Below are 22181 nucleotides of genomic sequence, written 5' to 3'. Positions count from 1 at the left end.
TGCCTTCTTAACCGCCTGCTGCACCTGCATGCTTACTTTCAGCGACTGGTGCACAAGGACGCCCAGGTCTCGTTGCACTTCCCCTTCTCCCAATCTATTGCCATTTAGATAATAATCTGCCTTCCTGTTTTTGACACCAAAGTGGATAACCTCGCATTTATCCACGTTATATTGCATCTACCATGCTTCTGCCCAATCACCAACCTGTCCAAATCATACTGGAGTTTCTCGGCATCCTCCTCACAGCACACACGCCCACCCAGCTTTGTGTCGTCTGCAAACTTGGAGATATTACATCTAGTTCCCTTGTCCAGATCATTAATATATATTGTGAATAGCTGGGGTCCAAGGACCGATCCCTGCGGTACCCCACTAGTCACTGCTTGCCACTCGGAAAAAGAGCCGTTTATTCCAACTCTTTGCTTTCTGTCTGCCAACCAGTTCTCTATCCAAGTCAATACCTTGCCCCTAATCCCATGTGCCTTAATTTTACACGCTAATCTCTTATGCGGGACCTTATCGAAAGCCTTTTGAAAATCCAAATACACCACATCCACTGGTTCTCCCTTATCTATTTTACCAGTTACATCCTCAAAAAATTCCAGTAGATTAGTCAAGCAAGATTTACCTTTTGTAAAGCCATGTTGACTTTGTCCGATCCGGTCACTTTTTTCCCAAGTGCTCTGCTATTACATCCTTTATAATGGACTCTAGCATTTTCCCCACTACCGATGTCAGGCTTACCGGTCTGTAATTCCCTGTTTTCTCTCTACCACCCTTTATGAACAGTTGGGTAACATTAGCTACCCGCCAATCCATGGGTACTGATCCAGAGTCTATCGAATTTTGGAAGATGACCAGCAATGCATCTACTATTTCTAGGGCCACTTCCTTAAGCTGTTCACAATATATATTAATGATGATCTGGACGAGGGAATTGGATGTAGTATCTCCAAATTTGCAGACGACACAAAGCTGAGTGGGAGGGTATGCAGTGAGGAGGATGTTGTGAAACTCCAGTATGATTTGGACAGGTTGGGTGATTGGGCAGAAACATGGCAAATGCACTATAATGTGGATAAATGTGAGGTTATCCACTTTGGTGGCAAAAACAGGAAGGCAGATTATTTGAATGGCAATAGATTGGGAGAAGGGGAAGTGCAAAGAGACCTGGGTGTCCTTATGCACCAGTCGCTGAAGGTAAGCATGCAGGTGCAGCAGGCGGTTAAGAAGGCAAATGGTATGTTGGCCTTCGTAGCAAGAGGATTCGAGTACAGGAACAAGGATGTCTTGCTGCAGTTGTACAGGGCCTTGGTGAGACCGCACCTTGAGTATTGTGTGCAGTTTTGGTCGCCTTATGAGGAAGGACGTTCTTGCCATGGAAGGAGTGCAGCGAAGATTCACCAGGCTAATACCTGGGATGTCAGGAATGACGTACGAGGAGCGATTGGGTCGATTGGGCTTGTACACACTGGAGTTTAGAAGGTTGAGAGGGGATCTCATCGAAACCTATAAAATTCTGTCAGGCCTGGACAGACTAGATGCAGGAAGAATGTTCCCGATGGCCGGGGAGTCCAGAGCTAGGGGTCATAGTCTAAGGATAAGGGGTAAGCCATTTAGGACTGAGATGAGGAGGAATTTCTTCACCCAGAGAGTGGTGAACCTGTGGAATTCTCTACCACAGAAGGCAGTGGAGGCCAATTCATGAAGTATATTCAAGAAGGAGTTGGATATATTTCTTAAGGCTAAAGGAATCAAGGGATATGGGGAGAAGGCAGGAACGGGGTACTGAATTTGGATGATCAGCCATGATCTCATTGAATGGCGGAGCAGGCTCGAGGGGCCGAATGGCCTACTCCTGCTCCTATCTTCTATGTTTCTATATTAAGTACCCTAGGATGTAGATTATCAGGCCCTGGGGATTTAGCGGCCCTCAATCCCATCAATTTCCCCAACACCATTTCCCTACAAATACTGATTTCTATCAGTTCCTCCCTTTCATTAGACCCTATGTTCCCTGACATCTTTGGGAGGTTATTTGTGTCCTCCTTTGTGAAGACAGAACCAAAGTATGTATTTAATTGGTCTGCCATTTCTTTGTTCCCCATTATAAATTCCCCTGATTCTGACTGCAAGGGACCTACGCTTGACTTCACCAATCTTTTTCTCTTCACATATCTATAAAAGCTTTTAGTCAGTTTTTATGTTTCCTGCAAGCTTACTCTCATACTCTATTTTCCCCCTCTTAATTACTCCCTTTGTCCTCCTTTGTTGGATCCTAAACTGCTCCCAATCCTCAGGTTTACTGCTTTTTCTGGTCAATTTATATGTTCTCTTCTTGGATCTTATGCTATCCCTAATGTCCCTTGTTAGCCACGGTTGAGTCACCTTTTTTGTTTTATTTTTATGCCAAACTGGGATGAACAAATTCTGTAGCTCATCCATGCGATCTTTGAATGTTTGCCATTGCCCATCCACCGTCAACCCTTTGAGTGACATTCCCCAATCCTACCCAACTCGCACCTCATACCATCGATGCATTTCCATTTGACTGACAATTGCTTTCTGGCAAACAATCTGTCTGGGGCGGGTGGTGGGGGAAAGAAACATTGCATCAGAGGAGAGTTGGGGTTTCAGCAAACCATCCCAGCAAAGGCGGGGGGTAGCTGTCAGGCAATGTGAGGGGGTGCACACAGCTTCACAAAGAGAGGGCCAGTGTGCAAAGGGATGATTCAAGAATTTAGGGTCATGATGACACTTAATTAGCAGACAGGCTAGAAAATGACTGGATGCCACGAGAAAACCAGGGCGTGAGTCTGGATCCAGCAGGTTATGATAATCAAGTGAAGTGCTGATCATACAGTAACCGCTACTGCAGGTACATGTGGAAACTTAAAATGATTTTTTTTCAGATTGTCTGACATAGGAATTTTCAATGTATTTTGAAATGGGTTGCAATTTTAATAATAGATATTATATGGCTTATCTGTATGTGCAGTGTCAATCTTGTGAATTGAATTTGCTTGATAGTTAAAACTTAAAACAAGGTCTGATGTGAAATTCTATTGCTTTTGAAGACCAAAGTGACATCTTACGAAAGAATATGTCTAATAGCAAGAAGCAGCGTTTTAGTAAGCAAGTAAAAAACACTAACACTTTCAATTAAAAACTAACATGTTACATTTTAAATAGGAAATACCACCATTTATGTAATGCTGTTATGCAAGGATGCATACTGTGATTTTACCCAAGGCAAGACTTTATACTGTATATATCTGCCCCTACCTCTTCCTGCTTTGAGTGAATGGTCTGTTTTGACCAAATGTAATGCTATTTTCCCACGCTTACCTGAACAGGTTCAAAGGGAATAAAGATATACTGTAGAGTTTGAGGACTTTTAAATTGAGCAATGATTGAAGACATTACTTTGTAAAATTCGGACTTCACTAGTAAATTACTTCTGTTTAACACATAAAACAACCATTTTCCATTTCAATGTGTACGACAAACCTGCTCATTGTCTTTTATATGCGAGCCTTCTGGTATTGCATCCAATCCTTTCTCCTCACCCGTGCGCTTACTAGCATCACAAAGAAATTCCACCACTTTATTCTCAGGCAGAAAATCAGGATTCCACAACAACTGGTCTTCATTCTCATATACTAGACATAGATTTTTATAAGATCCATTAGTGCACAGCTTTATCTAGGCCACATACTTGCGTTCACTACGCATCTCAGTGGTTTTTTTTTTATAAAAGGGGGACTACTTTTAGAAAAATGACAAATTTCAATAGCCAACTCACAAACATAATACTTATGGCTCACAAACAATCTTTGTTATCTGAAGCAAACATTAGGCAAATTAAAAGCAAACAATGAATAGTTTTTCTTTTCCCTCCAATGTTTTTTTTCTCAAGTGGCAACTCATGTTGGTATAGAATTCTTCAGGTGCTGGAAGAGCTGTGGTAGCTCATCCAAGTGACCACACTTCACGTGCAAGTCTAGTCAAAGAATGTCAGCAGGCTATTTGATGGAGGGGATATCAGTGCCATGTCCAATCCTGTCCACACACATGCAGTTTTCAGGAAGTTGGATAGCAATCAGGAGCAGCAACCTATGCTGACTCCCTCTTGGCCCCACGATACCAAGGCTTATTGTAGCACCCCGCCACCATCCTGGCAGAGATCACCTAAATGTAATACAAACCAGGGACTGAACCTGGAACCTTCTTGGTCACATGACTCAGGAGCATACGCAATGGATACTGAGGTTTAAAACAAAGAAAGCTTCCAAGCAATAGGATTAATTTTGAATTGCTCTAGCAGACATGATGGGCAAAAAGGCCTGCTTTCCTGTAAACTTCTTCGATCTTAGCTATAAAGGTTGATATACTTAGCCTTAGTGTTTAAGTACATAGGAAGAAGTAAAAAATTGGTCATGTTCTTGTTCCAAATTGCCAAAGATGGCAGCTAGAATGCTCATGTATGGACATCAGATGTGAACAGGATTGAGCACAGTTGTGATGCCTCCACAGTGGAATAGCTTGCCACGACTCACTATCCATGCTTGGGTGAATTATACAAAGGCTGGTGACAGCTGTGGAATCATACCCCAGCAGCAGTCACTGTTTAAGGAGAGGCATGCAAAAAATATTACTTGAATTTTTGGAAACATGCACAAATTCTATGCAAAGTTGGAGAAGTTCACTGTTGATTACCATCCAGAATGCACTATTAGTATCAAAGATTACTGCTGTGCCTTCCACCCCCTCCCCCATACACATCCTGGCATAATGGTAGAAGATGGGTGGTTTCTCCACAACATAAAGGTTCAGAACAGTTCTCAGAGTACTGTATTACTGTGTGAACAACACAATGGAAACAATTTCTGGGGAAAGTAAATTTCTCAAAAAGGTTGGAGTTAATTTGAATAGGTTGGGGGCTAAAAGACTAGCTCAGAATGTTGAAGATCTATTCGGAAATATTTAATCTGGTTGGAACAGGGAGAATGTTGCTCATAATGTATGTCGCCCCACTCGGATCGGTGGTGAGGGCAATCAATAGTAATACTAACAATTTAATGAATTACAAATTAGAGATTAAGATAGTTTACATAGCGTGAAACACAGGACATACACAGCACTCCTTGTTTTTATATCAATGCTCGAAGTATTAGAAATCAAATGCTAGAATTACAGGCATATTCTTCCATAGAGTTTAGATACAATTGGTATCTCTGAAACCTGGTTAAATAACACTGAATGATCTGAAGTACAGTTGAATAGTCACATGATTACACAAAGATAGGCTGCTTCACAAAAGGGGGTGGGGGGTGTAGATTTATTTTAGTTTATTAGTTTTGTGTTCTAAAATTAGAAAAGGTCTAAATGTAAAACTTTTTGCAGTAGAGAAGCCCATTTATTAACTGGAACACAGTTCATGATGCTGAATCCCAACAGAACAACTGATTACCTCACCCACCACAGACTTATACATTTTCATCTTTGAACAAATAGATTTTTAAAGTTTAAAGAAGAGCTTACCTTTTTCATTCTCTTTGTACTTATGAAAGCCTACAGGAACTTCAGCCTGGTATTGGGAGCCCACCATGATCTCCTGAAAAGCAAGACCAACCATCTTTTTTATCAGTATTTAGACTGTAGCATTATACTAAACAATTCCTTTTAAGTTACTTTTATATTGCACTTACAAGGCTGGCAGTCGGTAAGATACAGTAAAACATGGGTCTTCCCGCCTGCTGGCCTTGTCAAGTCTGACACGTTTACTTTGATATTGTCGCTGGCTGCAGGGGACCCATGAGTCAGAAGTCGGTGGCACTAGCACTACACTAGAACAATACAAAAGCACTCGCAATTAGCTCACATAGAGATTTTAAAAATCTTTAATAGAAAATTTACACTAAACTTAATTTATGTAACACCTATTAACATTTTTAAATTTAAGCATATATACCATTTATAAGAGTGATAACACATTCAACTTTGTTCTCCCAATACCAAAAATAAAACACATATATCTGCTTCAGAGGTGGGGAAGAGGGAGAATAATACACTGACCAATAAAAATGTTGCTTATTGCAGTTAAAACTTAAAATGTGACTAGGAACATTGCACGTTACCAGTTGGACATAGATTAATGAGGTTACTGGAGAAATGCCTTGACATGTGTTACTAAATCAAAGGTGCTAGTTATTGTTATTTAAATCAATAATTTACTGTACAGTGCCAAAATTAATCTCACTGAGAGAAGATCATTTTACAAAGCTGAAAACAGATGAAAATATCAAATTACAGTAAAAATTAGTTAAAAATGTACAACTTTTAAAGAAGATGCTCCCTTTAGATTTAGGAAACTTGCTTAGCTCCAGGAATACAAAACATTCAAGATATTAACCCAGCAGTGATGAAAGAATGACGACCAATGTCCAAGTCAGGACAGTGTATGACTTGAAGATGTTGGTATTCCCATGACATTGTTGCTCATGTCCTTTTCGGTGGTAGAGTTAGCAGAGGAAGGAGGTGTTGGAAGTAACCTTGGCGAGTTGCTGCAGTGTATCCTGTAGGTCGTATTTACTGCAGCCACAGTGCACCAGTATTGGAAGGAATGGCTATTAATTCCAGTAGCATGTGGTTTGATCAAGGGAATTATTCGGCTTGGATGGTGTCAAGCTTCGAGTGTTGTTGCGGCTGCAGTGATCCAGATGAGTGGTGAATATTCCATCACACTCCTGATCTGAGTATCTTGGTGGAAAAACTTTGTGGGGTCAGGTGATGTACTTATTTCAAAGCCTTTGCCCTGCTCTTGTAGCCAGAGTGGATATAGTTGGTCCAGTTAAGCTTCTGGCCAATGGTGACCCCAAGATACTGATTGTGGAGGCTGGCAGTGGTGGCGTCAACGAAGCTTGCAGCAAATATCTGGGCTTTCTCTTGCTCAAAATGGCTATTATCAGGCACTAACGTGGCAGGAATGTTACCCGCCACTTGTCAACCCAAGCCTATGTCATCCAGGTCCATTGCAGATTGGCTTGGACTGCATCGCTGTCGCAGTTGTGAATGGAACTGAACACTGGAGTCATCAGTGATTAGGCTCACTCCTCACTTTATGATAGAGTGAAGGTAACTGATGAAACAGCTGAAAATGGTTGAGCTATGGATGCTCCCCTGAAGCACTCCTGCAGCGATGTCCTGAGGCTCTGACAATCACAATCATCTTCCTTTGTGCCAGGTATGACTCTAACCATCGGGCATTTTTCCCTTTGACCACTGTCATCAGTTTTGCTAGGGCTCCCTGGTACTTCATGTCGAGGGCAGCTACTATTAACCTCTCATCTGGAATTCAGCTTTTGTGTCCAAGTTTGAATCAAGGCTATGATGAGGTCTGGAGCCAAATGGTTCTGATAGAACCCTGAACTATGGCATTAGTGAGAAGGTTATTGGCAAGGTGGTGTTGTTTGGTGGCACTAATGATGACGTAACACATGATAATCAGATGAGATAATTCGAAGAAGTTGTGCGAGTTCATTTTTCCCAAAAAGTTGAATTTTGAAGCAATTACACCAAGGAAAAACACCATATCTCTCTGATCTTAATGAATTTACTGAAGGTTATAGAACACAAAAGCTACACCATGTGTCATCAATACTTTCTCACACACAGCCTCTCTGTTGAAAAACACTGAAGATGATTTTGAAATCTGTCCTTCTGATTTTCTTCAAATTGTGAAAAGCCTTTGAGCAGAAAATGCTAGAACGTTCCATCAGTAGCTGTACTGAAGCATCCTGGTAATTAAGGCACGCTGCACATGCTCAGACTGCACAATCTAAATTTAGTTTAGAATCATAGCGCTGGGCAAAAATATTGAGTTCAAATCCAGGCTTTTGAGAGGCTGACACCTCCAAGTAAAAACGTTAACAAAGGCATTAAAAGACTCAAAGGGAATTCAATGGATAAATTTAATCATGTTATTGTAAAGTATGTATTTTATTGATTTTGGAAAAATGTTTAAATCCTTATTTTGGACATTAGAAATTATAATTACTAAAAAAATGTCAGTTGAAAACATTTTCAGAAAGCATTTTAAGCAAATTCTAGGAATCTGGTGGTCAGATTGCGCAATCAAAGTGATATACACTCACTGTAAGTTAGCGGCTATTGTGTATGAACCAGGATGCTACAGGGAAATATTACCCACCAAAACGCCGCCTACAGGAATAACGGGTACATTTTCCAATGAAACACAAGTTTAATATATGACAGATAGATGTACTGTGATACCAAAAGTAAAGAATTTGAACTCGTATGAGGATAGAATGCACTATATTGTAGAATTTGATCCTAAATTGGAATTTCATTTGTGACCTTTTGGATTAGACATAAAATATAGCTGTGTCGGGACAATAGAAGACCAAAACACATCATAGAGCACAACTACATTAGTGGCATAAAGCAGAAACAAAGGAGTCATTACCATGCTGGTCCCATACACATTTTAGCAGCAATTCAGAACAGCATTAGTGGAGGCTAGAAAGAAAGTCAGCCACAGTTGGTGTGCTGTGCAGGAAGAGCAGAGAAGAAAATAATTGGGGGAATAAAAAATATGTTTTGTGCCATCAGAAATATAGAGTTTAGCAATATATTTAGACCGTATAGGTATTAAGTGGAAAATATTGAAACACAATTGTACCTTTTTCCAGTCTTCTGAGGGCACATAATCTTCATCTTCTTCAGATTCTTCTTCTCCTTCATTGCCTATGAATGTTAACAGGTCAATACTTTGCCCAGAGTTAAGTTATGGATTGTAAAAAGAGCTCTCATTTATAGAAATAATTTGAGGATTTCATTAAGAGATGAGGGACTTATAACTTTTTAAAATATTTTTGAATATACCAATGCTTTTTTGAGAATACCAAGATCCTAAAGGACACTTTATATGAAACTTAGACTACTACCCTTTTGCACTTGAATAGGTGCCACAGTCTCAAAATCTATAAATACACATTCAGGATTTTGCAATTTTAACTGCGAATAGATCAGCACTGCACCATTTTATATATTGGTACACCTCTTTCAGGACAGAATTACACCACTTCCAGTGAACACATCAAACAAAGACTGACCCTGGCATGTCAACCGTTACAATTTTGACTTAATTGGCTTAAAACAAATGCTCTAAAAGGCTGTTTTCACCTCCAATAAGTTTGGAATAAATACAACTAAAATTAATAGGGAGAGAGAATGAAAAGAGAAAGCAATGTGAGAATTTTTTATGTTTTATGTACATTTTCTATAAGTAAACAACCTATGGATGAAGGCTTGTGCCCCAAACACATCCATAGGAGTGAATTATAGATATGTATGTGTGGTCTGGAGTTTTATTTGGGCCATGTCAACATAGGAAATGGCAAAAATGGTACACATGGAAATCCAAAACTAAGGACAGGCATCCCAAGAGGGCTTTTAAAAAAAAAATTCTACACACACGGTTCCATTTAGTCATAGAAAATTGATGCCAGTTTATCAGAAGACATCATTAGTAATAAAATAGTTATAAAAGGTGCATGAGGACAATTAAAATGTAGAAGTACAAAACTACAGAGCTGCACTTCGTGGTCATGAGCTGCAGTGATAGAATGTTCAGAAATATAGGGAATAACTTGTTTATAGTGTAAAGTTTATCTATGTATTAACTCTGGTACAAACTCAAAGTTATCTCAAATTAATTTAAAAAGCTGATAGCTAATCTGAATGTTACCAACAAGTCTTCAAACTTGGAAGACAATTCCGGCCGGATGAGAGAAGAGGCATTGCTGGATCTGGTTCTGGGGAATGAGGTGGGTCAAGTGGAGCAAGTGTCAGTAGGCAAACATTTAGGGAACAGTGATCTTATCATAAAGTTTAGATTAGCTATGGAAAAGGACAGGGAGCAATCTAGAGTAAAAATGTTTAACTGGGGGGGGGGGGGGCGGGGTGGAGGCCAATTGGGATGAGAACGGATCTGGCCCGGGTAAACTGGAATCAAAGATTGGCAGGCAAAACTGTAGTGGAACAATGGGCTGCCTTTAAAGAGGAACTAGTTCAGGTACAGTCGAGGTACATTCCCACTAGGGAGAAAGGTAGGGCAACTAAAATCAGAGCTCCCTGGATGACAAAACAGATAGAGAATATGATGAAGCAGAAAAAGAGCATGTATGACAGATGTCAGGTTGCAAATACATGAGAGAATCAGGCTATATTATAGAAAGGTCAGAAATGAAAAAGAAAATAAACAGGGGCAAAGAGAGGATATGAGAATAGAATGGCAGCCAACATAAAAGGTAATCCAAAAGTCTTCTATAGGCATATAAATAATAAAAGGGCAGTAAGAGGGGTGCGGCCGATTAGGGACTAAAATGGAGACCTATGCATGGAGGCAGAGGGTGTAGCTGAGGTACTAAATGAATACTTTGCATCTGTCTTCACCAAGGAAGAGGATGCTGCCATAGACAGTGAAGGAGGAGGTAGTAGAGACACTTGATAGGATAAAAATTGATAAAGATGAGGTATTAGAAAGGCTGGCTGCACTTAAAGTAGATAAATCACCAGGAGCGGATGGGGTGCATCCTAGGGTGCGGAGGGAATTGAGGCTGGAAATCGCGGAGGTACTGGCCATAATATTCCAATCCTCCATAGATATGGGGGTGGTGCCAGAGGAGTGGAGAATTGCAAATGTTACACCATTGTTCAAAAAAGGGTATAAAGATAAACCCAGCAACTACAGGCCAGTCAGTTTAACCTTGGTAGTGGGAAAGCTTTTAGAAACAGTAATAGGGGTGGATTAATTAAGGAAAGCCAGCACGCATTTGTTAAAGGCAAATCGTGTTTAACCAACTTGATCGAGTTTTTTGATGAGGTAATAGAGGGTTGATGAGGGTAATGCGGTTAACGTAGTGTACATAGATTTCTAAAAGGCATTTGACAAAGTGCCACATAATAAATAGGCTTGCCAGCAAAATTGAAGCCCATGGAATAAAAGGGACAGTAGCCAGCATGGATACGAAATTGGCTAAGTGACAGGAAAGAGAGAGTAGTGGTGAACGGTTGTTTTTTGGACTGGAGGAAGGTATACAGTGGTGTTCCCCAGGGGTCGGTTCTAGGACCACTGCTTTTCTTGATATATATTAATGACTTGGATGTGGGTGTACTGGGCACAATTCGCAGATGACACAAAACTTGGAAGTATCGTGAACAGTGAGGAGGAGAGTGATTATGAAGACATAGACAGGCTAGTGAAACGGGCAGACATGTGGCAGATGAAATTTGAGGAGAGGACATATAAACTAAATGGTACAATCCTAAAGGGGTGCACGAACAGAGAGACCTGGGGGTATGTGTGCATAAATCGTTGAAGGCGGCAGGGCAGGTTGAGAAAGCAGTTAAAAAGGCTTACGGGATCCTGGGCTTCATAAATACAAATAGAGAGTATAAAAGTGTGGAAATTATGATGAACCTGTATAAAACACTGGTTCAGCTCCAACTGGAGTAGTGTCCAATTCTGGGCACCTCACTTTAGGAAGGATGTGAAAGCCTTAGAAAGGGTGCAGAAAAGATTTATGAGAATGATTTCAGGAATGAGGGGCTTCAGTTACGTGGGTATAGATTGGAGAAGTTGGGGTTGTTCTCCTTGGAGCAGAGAAGTTTGAGAGGAGTTTTGATAGAGGTGTTGAAAATCATGAATGTCTGGACAGAGAGAAACTGTTCCCATTGGCAGAATGGTCAAGAACCAGAGGACAGAGGTGAAATGCGACATAAGAAAAAACTTTTTTTTACACAGCAAGTGGTTAAGATCTGGAATACACTGCCTTAAAGGGTGGTGGAGGCAGACTCAATCTTATCTTTCAAAAGGGAGTTGGATAAGTATCTGAAGGAAAAGAAATTGCAAGGCTACGGGGAAAGGGCAGGGGAGTGGGACTAGTTGAGAGTCAGCACTGGCTTGACGGGCCGAATGGCCTTCTTCCATGCTGTAACCATTCTATGCTTCCGTGATATAATTGCACAATACTGCTGAGTATTTCCAGCATTTTCTGTTGTTATTTCTATGCTTCCATGACACTGAAATCCAAAATGGCAATGGCAGCCAACTTGAACTTAATTTGACAGCAACTTTTGTACATAAATTAATTTATGTAGCCTGAGGTTTACTCTGTAGATAATATTTTAGTTTAATTAAGCCCTTGAGATAATTGTTTTTCAAAACAGTAAACATTTTCAGCCCGTCACTGTGGCATTGGTAGTTACTACCCAGTTCTTACTGCCCACATCATTGAAGTGAAGACGTGTTGATATCAATCATTGGGCAAAAGTGAAAACTACAGTCTCACATGCTATTGATCTTTAGCCAACTGTATTGAGCACATTACTCCATTATTAGAATCAATGTCACCCATTAGTGACACTCCAAGTTCAACAAATGGGTAATAATGTCACTTAGCTTGCACGTGAGACAGAGTTTACTGTAACAGTTCTCAGCTATGGCAAAAATCTCATTACTCCAACAATAATGGAGAAATAGCCATTGAAAATATCTTTGATAATGGGGGAAAGTGCTTAAGTTGGCTTTTTCCACATACATGCACAAAAAAGTATACCTATGTCTAAGTATTTACATCTGCGTGGGCGGATCATCTCTTGTACACCTTGTGAGGTAATCAATGGTGCAAGGTCATCGTTAGAAGACTGAGTTTCATCTTCTTGTCCACATGAGTTCTTTGGTACTTCTTGCTATAGAAATCATAAAAGATACCTGAAACACAGCTCAGTCAATTCAACAAAGTCTGATGGGAAAATAAAAGTCTGAATCTATTAGTCAAAGTTGAAAACCTAAATGAAAATAATCATGGTTACTCTAAAGGGTTGTACAACCAGGGGTGTTTTTAAAAAAAAATACAAAGAGAAAATACAGATACAAAAGTTCTAAGGAACTACAGCAGCTTGTCATTACTTCTTCAAAAATACAAAATACTATCTGCCTGCTTTTACTTTTTAATCCCCTTCAGTTATATTTCTATATCCTTTCCTTGCCCTTTACAGTATGGATTCCCATTTTTCTGTTACAAACTTCCTGTTTTCAACTTTTCCTTTATAAACAAGCAAAGGTTATCGTACTCAGGAAAGCCGTCCTCTTTTCCAGAGATCAACTCTAACTATCTCGATGAGCTTCAGTGTCAGCGGAGAGAGATAGGGGTATGTTGTAAAGCTTTAAGTATGCGACCTTGATGATTGGTAGGATGAGTTTTGCAACTAAGCTCTGGGTTGAACAGGATGGTGAGACTGTGCACAGCAAGAACAGTCAACCAGGGTGGGGGAATGAAGTCAGTGGCAGGGAAGCAGAATGTTTGGTGGGGGCCAAAAGTAATGGTTTTGATCTTTCCAATGTTCATTTGGAAGAAATCTTAGCTCAGTCATGAGTTATTTGGTGTCAAGGCAGGTGCTGGAGAGGCAAAGTTGGGTATCATCAACATACACATGAAAGCCGACCCAGTCAACGATGTTAAAAGGGGCAGCATGTAGATAAGGTAAAGAAAGGTGCCCAGGATGGATCTTTGAGAGATTTAGAGGTAACCATGCAGGGCTGGGAAGAGAATCTGTTGGTAGCATTGTGTTAGGGCAGGTAGAAATGGACCCAGGCAAAAGCAGTCTCACAGAGCTGGACCATGGAGGAGAGGTAACCATGGAGGAGAGGTGATCATGTTGAACATCATGGAGAGATTGAGGGGGAGAAGGGGGGATACCATAGTTGCAGCCAGAGGATTTAGTTGGTGACTGACCAGGGTGGACACTAAATTGAAGAGATTTGAACAAAGAGTTGTGGGAGAGGTGCGCCCAGAGTTGGGAGGTTATGGCACATTCAAGGGCCTGAGAGAGGAAAGCGAGATTAAAGACTGAGCACGAGTTAGAAAAGACAGACAAATCGAGGGTTGACTTTTGGGGGGGGGGGGGGGGGGGGGGGCCACGACTAAAGTTTTAAACTAAAGAGTTAAAGATAGTATTAGATCAAAGGAAGAAGCTTATGATGCTGCTAAAAATAGTAAGCCTGAGGATTGGGAGGATTTTAGAATTCAGCAAAGGAGGACCAGGAAATTGATAAAGAAAGGGAAAATAGAATGAGAGAGTAAACTAGCAAGAGACATAAAAACAGATGGTGAAAGCTTCTATAGGTATGTAAAAAGGAAAAGATTAGCAAAAAGTGAATGTGGGTCACTTACAGGCTGAGACAGGAGAAATTATAATGGGGATTAAGGAAATGGCAGAGAAATTAAACAAATACTTTGGGCTCGATTTTGTTACTGGGGCGGGCTGGAGTCGTGTAATCCGCTTTTCGTGTTAGCCACCCGATTCTAAATCGATGTGGGAGAATGAAGCGATTTTAACTTAAGTGGGCAATTGAGTTCCAGCGTGTGGGAACCCATGGCCCAATTAGTTTTTTCAGTCTGAAACTCGCCTCCGATTACATCATCATTGCTGCTGCATTTAAGGTCTGCAACAAGCCTTGCTTCTTCTGCACACTGCCAAACTTTTGGCCTTTCATGTTAGAGGGACCTGGAGGCAGAATGACCAGCGAGAGACCTAGGTCTGCTCCCAGGTTTGATGACGTTGCCCTGCAAGCTTTAGTGGAGGGAGTAAGAGCCAATAAAGAGGTGCTCTTCCCTTCTTCAGGGAGGAAGAAGCCTCCCCAGCAGATCAAGGCTGTGTGGATCCAGGTGACCCAGGAAGTCAACTCTTTGTCGATAACCCACAGAACCTGGCTTCAGTGCAGGAAGAGGTTTCATGACCTTCTGTGCACTGGAAAAGTGAGTATGACTTTCCCATCACCCTCAATCTGATCCCCATTGTCTTTCCTCACCAGCACTCAGCTTTAGCAATCTCTTCCTCCACATCCCACTTGACACTGACATCCATGCACCCTTACCCATTCCCTCTCTATGATCACATTCACCTAACTATTCGACTATGCAGCCCTCACACTCCCTATCACTGTGATGCTATGAAAACAACTTACAACACACAGGGAGGGCCCTTGGTCTTGCCACCTCACTCCATCTTTGTCTCCTTCTAAGCATCTATGCTATGAATTCTCTACACTCACTCCTTCATTCTCACTCAACCTCCACTTGTCTCCCTCATTGCAGGAAGAGAGAGCTCACAATAAGAGGGAAAGAGCGAGGACAGGAGGAGGGCCACCCTCAGTAGCCCAGCTCACCCCCTGGGAGGAGGCTGTCCTGGAGATTGTGGGAGTGGAGGACGATGCGCAAGTGGGGGACGGACAGACAGGTGCATCACAGCAAGCTGGTGACAGAATAGTTTTCCATCTCTCTCATTGACATTGCATGAGTCGCTGATAATGATTCTGAAGCTCTAACAAATGGACTTATGATCATCTGCAATATGCAATGTACATGTAACCTTGGCATCACATCTCTGACTCTTTCCTTTACTCCCCCACAGGACCATCGACAGCACCCGTCCCCACTAGCCAGGTGGAAGAGCCTGAGCATCCAGACTCCTCAGAGGAAGCTGCAACCTCTGAGGGCGCAGCGTCAGCAGAATTCAGTGCACCCAGCACCAGCGCAGACACTCACACCTCGGTGGGACCTACGCGAGATAGAGTAGTGTTGTCACCTGGTGTATCACAGCTCACAAGTGAGCATCAGCAGATGGTGGAGACGGACAGCAGTGGAGAGTCCTAGTTGGAGGGCGCAGGACTCTCCCAGCTCGGCTCAGCTGCATGTCGACCCTCTGCCTTTGGGTCCATCCACAAGATCAGCGGTGCTGGAACTCCAGGAACAGATGCAGGAGTCTCTGGCAGGTTTTGTCTCCAGGGTCGCTGCGAGTGTGGAGCAAATGGAGGAGTCCATAGTGGACATGAGCAGAGCCTTTGTGGAGTCATTGGCGCATGAACGCATCACCATGGAAAGGATGGCAACCTCCATGGAGGTGATAAGTCGCCAGAGTGCAGAAAACATGGCGAGTGTTCTGAATAGAATGACATCTCTGGAGGAGCGATGGTCTATTGAACAGAGAAACCAGACCTTCATGGAAGTCCTTCGGAGTAGGACTGCCAGTGCAGATACGGGTCCCCATGGCCCCCCTGATGTGCAGCAAGGTGCTCTCAAGCCACTTGCAAGCGCTGAGGGGGACCTGACCCATGAGAGGGAAGTTGGTGGCAGACATCAAGGAAGTGGGGGCTCCTCTCCAAGCACTCACACTTCCATGCCACTGCAGAGCCACCAGAGGCCACACCCAACTGAGATCGTCGTCTCAGCCCCTGCACAGCCGCAGGAGCAGCAGATTGTTGGCGAGCCCTCACAGGTTCGCAACCCCAGAGAACTCCCGCCAAAGGTGTCGAGATAGGAGCAGCAGGAAAGTGAGCAAGGGGCCTCCACATCTGCTGAAGCCACAGGGGAAGCACCACGTAGGAGCACGCATAAGAGAAAGATACTGCACAAATAGTCACAAGGGTAGTCACTTGGGTGAAATTTGATGTTTAATGTTAAAAAGCCATCAGATGGTTACCGTAAATAAAAACTCTGACGGCTACTGCTGCAGTTGTGGCGTGTGTCATTTTGCAAATGGGACTTCCACATTGAGGGCTTAGGATTACTTGGTATATGCCTCAGTTGAGGAAGCGCTCAGTGAAGGTGGCAAGAGGGGTTTCCCAGGAGGTCACACTGGAGATGGGCGTCAGGCTCCAAACTTCCACAGCTGCGGTTATGCCTTCTAAAAGTTCCCCCAGACCTGAGACAACAAAGTCCTGCCACCTGCAAATGATGGCTGATCAAATATTCTATTTAATGGTGGAGCTGCAGCTAATAGTCAGCAATCCAATTGTGCTCCCGCCAGGTTTCACCATCGTGTTTCAGAGCAGGCGTGCTTCATGTTGGAAAAGGGTTAAAATCACCAAGGCCTTTCAAAATGGGATAATAGAGGCAATTTAGTGCTTGTTAAAGGCCTTAAAGGCCTATCCCGCCTCTTGAAGGCGGGACGGAGACGGGAGCAATAAACACGATTTCTTGAAAATTGCTTGGAGGCGGGGTTGGGTCCGCCCGCCACTTTTTGCAATTTTAACACCCCACACGCCTCCATTCTCGCCTCCACGGCCATGTGAAATTCGAGCCCTGTGTGTCTGTCTTCACGGAAGAAGACACAAAAAACTTCCTGGAAATAGTGGACAACCAAGGGTACAGCAAGAATGAGGAACTGAAAGATATTAGTATTAATAAAAAAGTAGTACTGGAGAAATTAATGGGACTGAAAGCAGATAAATCCCCTGGACCTGATGGCCTACATCCTAGGATTTTGAAAGAGTTGGCTATAGAGATAATGGATGCATTGGTTGTCATTTTCCAAAATTCCATAGATTCGAGAATGGTTCCTGTAGATTGGAAGGTAGCAAATGTAACCCCACTATTTAAGGGGGGGGGGGGGGGGGGGGGGAGAAAGAGAAAACAGGGAACTGCTGGCCAGTTAGCCTGACATCAGTAGTAGGGAAAACATTACAATCTATTATTAAGGATGTGATAACAGGGCACTTCGAAAATAATAGGATTGGGCAGAGTCAATACGGGTTTATGAAAGGGAAATCGTGTTTGACAAATCTGTTAGAGATTTTTGAGGTTGTAACTAGCAGAATAGATAAGGGGGAACTAGTGGATTTGGTGTTTTTGGATTTTCAGAAGGCATTCGATAAGGTGCCACACAAGAGGTTATTAAACAAAATTAGGGCTCATGGGATTGGGGGTAATATGCTACATGGACTGAGGATTGGTTAACGGGCAGAAAACAGAGAGTAGGAATAAACGGGTCATTTTCGGGTTGGCAGGCTGTAACTAGTGGGGTACCCCAAGGATCAGTGCTTGGGCCTTAGCTATTCACAATCTACGTCAATGATTTGGATGACAGGACCAAATGTAATATATCCAAGTTTGCTGATGATACAAAGCTGGGTGGGAATGTAAGTTGTGAGGAGGCTGCAAGGAGGCTTCAAGGGGATATAGACAGGCTAAGTGAGTGGGCAAGAACATGGCAAATGGAATATAATGTGGAGAAATGTGAAGTTATCCACTTTGGTAGGAAAAATAGAGTATTTTTTAAATGGTGAGAGATTGGGAAATATTGGTGTTCAGAGGGACCTGGATGTCCTTGTACAGAAATCACTGAGTTAACATGCAGGCACAGCAAGCAATTAGGAAAGCAAATGGTATGTTGGCCTTTATTACAAGAGGATTTGAGTGTAACAGTAAAGACGTCTTACTGCAATTATAATAGGGCCCTGGTGAGACCACACCTGGAGTATTGTGTACAGTTTTGGTCTCCTTACCCAAGGAAGGTTATACTTGCCATAGAGGGAGTACATCAAAGGTTCACCAGACTGGTTCCTGGATGGGGGGATTGTCCTATGAGGAGAAATTGAGTAGACTAGGCCTATATTCTCTAGAGTTTAGAAGAATGAGAGGTGATCTCATTGAAACATACAAAATTCTTACAGGGCTTGACAGGGTAGATACAGGGAAGAGGTTTCCCCTGGCTGGGGAGTCCAGAACCAGGGGTCACAGTCTCCGAATAAGGGGTCGGCCATTTAGGACTGAAATGAGGAGAAATTTCTTCACTCAGAGGGTGGTGAATCTTTGGAATTCTCTACCCCAGAGGGCTGTGGAGGCTTAGTCGTTGAGTATATTCAAGACAGAGATCGATAGATTTTGGAATATTAAAGGCATCAAGGTATATGGGGATAATTCAGGAAAATGGAGATGAGGTAGAAGATCAGTCATGATCTTATTGAATGGCGGAACAGGCTCGAAGGGCCAAATGGCCTACTCCTGCTCCTATTTCTTATGTTCTTATGATGGACAATGCCCAAGTAAAGGGAACCACTGGTAAGCATGTGGGGGGCAGGGGCAGGGAAGGTAGTTGAGTGGCCAGGAGTTGGGTGAAAAGGGTATCATGGGAGCAGGAATTTGGTCTTATAAATGAGTTGAGCTTAAAGGTGGGGAGAAGGGGAGGAAGCTGCAGTGAGTGGGGTGGGAAAGGGCCAGGGATAGAGGGAGGACTCGGAGCAAGGGAAGTGGAAGAAGGAGGGCTCGGAGCAAGGGCGAGAAAGGGGTATAGAGGAATAGGAAAGGGAGGCACCAGGTGAGGCAGTCAGTCATGCAGATGGTCTCAATCTCAGACAATGAAATTGATGAGCTTTTTTTGCACTGGATATTAGAAGGGAGAACAAAGGGACTTTTAGGAGGCAGTTTGACATACAGAAAATAAACTGTGGGTTGTCTTTACCCTATAGAATGATCTGGAGTATGGAAAACATTTTGCTGTGGATATGGAGGCATGTTATGGTTTAAGAGGTCAAGCCAATCTGATGTTGAGGCCAGCTGTGCACTAAGTACAATCGAGTCAGTGGTCCTGAGATGATAAGAGGTTGTGAATTCAAGAGCGAGTTATTGAGGATGCTAGGGGACAGTTCTACCGCCCCCCCCACCCCGAGTGGAAGAAGCTAGGGAGCGGTGGATGGTAAGGGAAGTGTTCAGAGATAGCTATATGATGGCCAAAACTGCTGAGGTAATAAGGCCATGAGAAATATAAAGGTGAAGGGGGTAATCTTGGGAGAGTTTATGTGAAGGATGAGGTTGAGTAATGACAAGAGAGCAGCGAAATCAGAGACAAGAAAATTTGGATTCCTCCAGAGACAACCCAAGTTTGGAAGGACAAAAATCTAGAATTGTAATTCTTGGGCGATTTCACAGATGAGTTGGACATAGTATAACAATTTCATACTCACCAAACTTTACTGAAGCCCCAGTAACACTGGAACCTAGAGTGCTTCAAAAAAATTCCCACCTCTATCTACTCAATTAGCTCTGGTCAATAACGTCGCCCCCAAACTTTTAACTAACCTGATTTAGATTTAAGTCAGGCAGATCCTCTGCTTCTGGAACTTCACTACTTCCACTATTTTCCTCATTATCTCCTTCATCTCCATCGTCATCCTCCTCTGCTTCATCATCATCCTCATCCTCTTCATCATCATCGTCGTCGTCGTCATCGTCATCATCATCATTCTCACCAGGGAATGGAATAGTCTTCCCATAACCATACAAATTTAATAAATCTTGGATTGGCATTTCGCCTTCCTAAAAACAAAAAAGAGCAAAACGCATGAGGGATGTCCACTTAAAAGAAGTGGCTTTATTTTCAAAAACATTTCAACACAAAAAGCAACCAGTGAATTTCATCACCGTGGCTCTCAAGTTAATTCAACACCTGCCTACACCTAGACTTGCAATAAGGTTCACTTTTCTTTTGTGAAGTTAACTCAACCTTGGGGAGAAAATATACGTGAAATAACTTAGAAGTACAGTACTAAGCCAGAGACCAGAAGGTCCCATGTCTGAACCTTGGTCTGCAATGAGTTAGCTGAGCTCAGCTAGAGGAGCTATAGAGGGTACTGCAACTGACCTCTGTGCTTCTGGGCTAGGGGAAGTATTATTTGCTCAGGAATTATGACCCAATGACCTGGCTGTAAAATACACTTATGGACACTGGGATAATATTGAGCTTGACTGTGATGCCCTTGCACCACTGAATAACTTTCTAATTAGTGATATACCTATCAATTCGTCCAATAAAAAGCGACGAGTTAGGAACGTAACTAAAGGTTTTTATTGACTAAATAACAGAGCCCACCCTCGTGGGTGATCGGGTCCAACAAGGAGGAATACCAGCCAGTCGACTACCTTTATACCTGGGCAGGTAGGTGGAGCCATGGGCGGAGTCGGAGGTGGTCAGCCCAGGTATAACAGCGCGACAAGAGGCGACCTCGTATAGTGATACAACAGTGAGAACAATACAACAGTGATAACTATAGTGTAACGATAGTGAACGATAAAAGTGGTTTACCACAATTAGCATCTAGCCTCACACATAAACACCTTGGGCTAGGTACAAGAGGATGCCAGCATCTTGCCAACTGAACGGTGTCTTCAATAAAGACGAGTATTACAAATTTCAAATCTACTCTCGCTATGCCTTGGGTTCAGTAAGCCTAGTCTCTCACACAAGTGAATCTCATTTCCCAGGTTATCTTTACTGCCCAATATCTAGTCATATGGTAGGAAGACCTGGGGTGGTACTAATAAAGCCCCGTGTTAAATGAACTATAATCTTGCACTTCTATCTTCTGAGAGGCTGATTGACAGTTTAATGAGGCATGGTAAAACACAAAAAAATGGTTTGTTTTTGTAATTGTTAAGGGACTGAAGAGAAATATTTGCAGTAAATCTCACTATACTTTCACAAAAGCAAAATACTACAGGTGCTGGAAATCTGAAATAAAAACAGAAAATGCTGGAAATACTCAGTAGGTCTGTGGAGAAAGATGCTGCCTGAAGGGTCATCGACCTGAAACGTTAACTCGGTTTGTCTCTCTACAGATGCTGCCTGACCTGCTGAGAAATGTTCCCTCTAATTTTTATTTGTACTAGGCGGGCCACAGACTCCTCTGAGTGAGACTTTATTGTCTAAGGGCAGCTTACTACAACAACTTAAAGCATACAGTAATGCCATTGCCACACCACCATCTCATAAATCATGAGACAATCAGACAAATTCTCAAAAATCATGAAATCAGTTGCTATTTTTTGGTTTATAAACCTCATTAGTGGCTTTATTTAATCTCCAACAAGTCACGACAAACAGTTTATTTCCTTTAATCGGCTCCCTCTGGAGATCACTGGCCCCGAAACTGGTCAGAATGCTCTCCCTGCATTTTATTAACCAGTTCGAAATGGTACAATTTTAAAGTAGGTGTAGGAACAGAGACCTGGGGGTGTGCGTACACAAATCTTTGAAGGCGACAGATTAAGTTGAGAAGGCTTTAAAAGGGCATATGGGATACTTGGGTTTATAGAAATTATGCTAAACCTTTATAAATCACTGGGTAGGTCTCAGCTGGAGTATTGTTTCCCAATTCTGGGTACCTCACTTTAGAAAGGATGTCAAGGCCTTGGAGAGTGTGCAGTGGAGATTTACTAGAATGGTAACAGAGGTGAGGGGCATCAGTTACGTAGATAGACCAGCGAAGCTGGGATTGTTCTCATTAGAGCAGAGAAGGCCAAGTGTATACTTAATAG

At 42.5% G+C, this 22181-nt stretch overlaps 1 protein-coding gene across 6 annotated transcripts in view; it reads right to left on the bottom strand.

The window, feature by feature from the left end:
• LOC147122047 (mesoderm induction early response protein 1-like) overlaps window positions 1-22181 on the bottom strand; it is a 75706-nt gene that overhangs the window by 32749 nt on the left and 20776 nt on the right. For 5 of the 6 annotated variants that reach the window (XM_085982732.1, XM_085982735.1, XM_085982737.1 and 2 more), the window contains 5 exons: window positions 19947-20183; window positions 12645-12777; window positions 8705-8769; window positions 5545-5617; window positions 3511-3662 (listed from right to left, as the gene is read on the bottom strand). In XM_085982732.1, coding sequence (XP_085838858.1) covers window positions 3511-3662; window positions 5545-5617; window positions 8705-8769; window positions 12645-12777; window positions 19947-20183 — 660 coding nt within the window. The remainder of the gene's footprint in view (window positions 1-3510; window positions 3663-5544; window positions 5618-8704; window positions 8770-12644; window positions 12778-19946; window positions 20184-22181) is intronic. The other variant, XM_085982733.1, reaches the window with a different exon arrangement.

Source organism: Somniosus microcephalus, chromosome 3 (assembly GCF_052327205.1).
Source record: "Somniosus microcephalus isolate GS21.2 chromosome 3, FLI_Smic_1.0, whole genome shotgun sequence".
NCBI classification, from domain to species: domain Eukaryota; kingdom Metazoa; phylum Chordata; class Chondrichthyes; order Squaliformes; family Somniosidae; genus Somniosus; species Somniosus microcephalus.
This window is presented reverse-complemented; position numbering and strand designations above follow the sequence as displayed.